This window comes from Ovis aries, chromosome 3 (genome assembly GCF_016772045.2).
Source record: "Ovis aries strain OAR_USU_Benz2616 breed Rambouillet chromosome 3, ARS-UI_Ramb_v3.0, whole genome shotgun sequence".
Classification (NCBI taxonomy): Eukaryota; Metazoa; Chordata; class Mammalia; order Artiodactyla; family Bovidae; genus Ovis; species Ovis aries.
This window is the reverse complement of record NC_056056.1, coordinates 214,662,947-214,665,875: the sequence shown is the minus strand read 5'-3', so window position 1 is coordinate 214,665,875 and position 2,929 is coordinate 214,662,947. Positions and strand designations below refer to the sequence as shown.

Here is a 2,929-nt window from a genome sequence, read left to right as displayed (position 1 = left end):
GGTGCCCACTGAACCAAGCAGGCAAGGGGCATAAATATGTAGAAATATATGTCTGTTTATGGTCCTTGTAATCAGTATGGCCTGACTCTTCCAGTGGCTTTTAAGGGCCTTAGGGAGAGGCAGAGTGGCCCAATGGGGAGTGGAGAGGGCACTGGAGGAAGCAGAGGCCAAATCTGCCCTGGTGCCTGCAGAGGTCCGAGCCTGGTTGCTCGCGGGCACGGTCTGCACTGAGACCAAGGCCACCCGGTCCCTAAAGCCCAGGGGTTCAGCGGGTAGGACCTCGCGATCACCTCCCATCTCACCCCCGCGTTCCCACGGGGCGCCTCCGAGTCCCCACGGGTTCCGAGGCAGCGTCCTCCCTGCTCCTCCCCAACCTGCGCGCCCAGCAGCCTCTCCCCTTCTTCCCGCCGACCCCGCGGCCCGGATCTCCCCCTCCCAGCCCCGAATCCAATCCCGGTGTCCCTGCCCCGCCCCCAGCTCTTGGCTGGGCCGCCCCGCGCGCCGTCACCGCCGCCGTCACCGCGCGCGCCCGGCCGCGGGGCTCGGCTCCGGCGCGCGGCTCCGGCCGGGGAGGCGGGAGGGAGCCGAGGACAATGCGCCCCGCGCCCGGCGCCCCCCGCGCGGCCCCGCCCCCAGCCCGGCGGCAGCCCCGGTTCCTGCGCGGCCGGAGCGGCTCGGGCAGCAGCGGCGGCAGCGCGGGCGCCGAGCGGGAGGACGACGACGAGAGCGCCAGCATCAGCAGGCCGCTGGTGTCCGCCGAGCCCCCGGGGACCCCCGCCGCCTCTCGCGCCTCCACGCCCACCTCCGCGCGCAGCATGACCGCCGCTGACCTGGGCGCGGGCGCCGTGGCCGGGGCCGTCGGGAGTGCCGGCGGCCCCGGCCCCGGCCCCGGCCCCTCCTGCCGTTCGTGCTGCGGTTGCTGCGGGCGCCGGGCCCGGTCGGGCCGCGGGGGTGGGCGCCGCGGCTGCTCCTCTGGCTCGGGCTGCCGCTGGGGCTACCAGGCGCTGTCCGTGGCGCTGCTGCTGGCGCAAGGCGGCCTGCTGGACGTGTACCTCATCGCCGTCACGGACCTGTATTGGTGCTCCTGGGTGGCCACCGACCTGGTGGTGGCGGCGGGCTGGGCCATCTTCTTCGCCAAGAACAGCCGGGGCCGTCGGGGCGGTGCACACGCCCACCACCCGCATCACCCGCACGCCGCGCCCCTGCACCTGCCGGCCGCCCCCGCCGGGGCTGCGGGGGCCAAGGCGCGCGGCGCGCGCGGGGGCGCGGGTGGCCCGGGACCAGCGGGGCCGGTCGGGGCGGCCGGCGAGTTCGCCTTCGCCTACCTGGCCTGGCTCATCTACTCCATCGCCTTCACGCCCAAGGTGGTGCTTATCCTGGGCACGTCCATCCTGGACCTCATCGAACTGCGCGCGCCCTTCGGCACCACGGGCTTCCGCCTCACCATGGCGCTTTCGGCGCCGCTGCTCTACTGCCTGGTGCGGGCCATCGGCGAAGCGGGCGCCACCCCCGGCTCCGCGGGGCCCCTGCTCCTGCAGCCGCAGCGGCACCGCGCCGCCGGCTGCTTCCTGGGCACGTGCCTGGACCTGCTGGACAGCTTCGCGCTGGTGGAGCTGATGCTGGACGGCCGTGCGCCGCTGCCCGCGCACCTGCGCTATCTGCTCCTCGCGGTCTACTTCCTCGCGCTCGCCTCGCCGGTACTCTGGCTCTACGAGCTCCACGCCGCCACTTCGCCCCGGGCCCGGGCCTCGCGGCCCGGTGGCTGCAGCTGTCTCCTGCGCCTCCTGGGCAGCTGCCTGGTGGACGCGCCCTTGCTGGCGCTGCGCTGCCTGCTGGCCCTGAGCTACCAGCAGCCGCTCTCTGTCTTCATGCTCAAGAATCTCTTCTTCCTCGGCTGCCGCGGCCTGGAGGCCCTGGAGGGCTGCTGGGACCAGGGGCTGCCGGCGTCCCCTAGTCGGGCCAGGTCGGGCTACGGTGCTTCACCCTCCGCCCCACCGGCGCCCGGAGCCCCCCAGCTGGGCCACTGCGTCTCCGAGGATGAGGGGTGCGCCCATGGCTATGTTAACACTCTGGCTGTGGCCTCCCAGAACTGAGGGGTCTGGGTCTTGCTCTGGGGTTGGGAAACCCAGCTGCCTGTCCTCGGACCTTTCCTCACCTAGTCTGGATCATCTGCTCATGGGGCTGAGGGCCAACACGCCACTCTGAGCACTTTGGGTCAAGACTGCTTGGAGTGAGCCAGCTACTGAGAGAAGGAGGAAAGTCGCCAGGCGCTGTTCTCCACACCCATTCTGAGTTCCAGCCCCCAGGGGCATGGTGCCTCTGCTTCCTGCTTCTCCCGTCTCACCCTGATTCCTCTCCCTTGTGGGGGAGAGTGGAGGAGCGGGACCCAGGCAGGAGGCTGGATGGGACAGCTGCTTTTAGGCTGTGGCTAGTGGCCTGTGTCCCACACCTGGAAATTGACCTGGAGTCCCCTGTTCCCGGACTGTGTCTGTTGTGTTTCATCCAGATGATAGATGCAATCTGTGTGTGTGTGTGTGTGTGTGTGTGTGTGCAGGCACGCACACGCATGTGTGTGCATGTTGTTTCCTTGTGTCCACCCTGTGCCACTTGAGATCAGCTGGAGATCTGGGGAGGCTCTGTTCTCCCCACCCACACTCCTCATTCCTACCTGAATCTGTGGCCATGAATTAGTTCCCAGACAGAGCTGGCCACTTGGGTACTGCCCAGGGGCCCTCCTCTGAGGGAGAAGCTCACCCAGGGTCTTCCTCAGTCCCACCCCACTCCTCTCAGCTGCGGGGTGGGGTCCATACTCTAAGGACCAAACTACACCCTTTCTTGGGTGAGTGAGCGTGTCTACCTCCGTGCTCTCCACTTCTGTTGCATCACACGCTGATGCTGCTTGCAAAAAATAAGGACAAAGACTCAGACG

At 68.9% G+C, this 2,929-nt stretch overlaps 1 protein-coding gene across 1 annotated transcript; it reads left to right on the top strand.

The window, feature by feature from the left end:
• Positions 1–593: 593 nt before the first annotated feature.
• On the top strand, positions 594–2,476 carry TMEM121B (transmembrane protein 121B). The gene has a single exon (XM_004023073.4). The coding sequence runs from the start codon at positions 594–596 to the stop codon at positions 2,091–2,093; it is 1,500 nt and encodes a 499-aa protein (XP_004023122.2). The 3' UTR covers positions 2,094–2,476.
• The last annotated feature ends 453 nt before the right edge of the window (positions 2,477–2,929 follow it).

Bases quoted from the DNA above. Each gene is read 5' to 3' on its own strand.
- TMEM121B (XM_004023073.4), top strand. From the start codon at position 594: ATGCGCCCCGCGCCCGGCGCCCCCCGCGCGGCCCCGCCCCCAGCCCGG.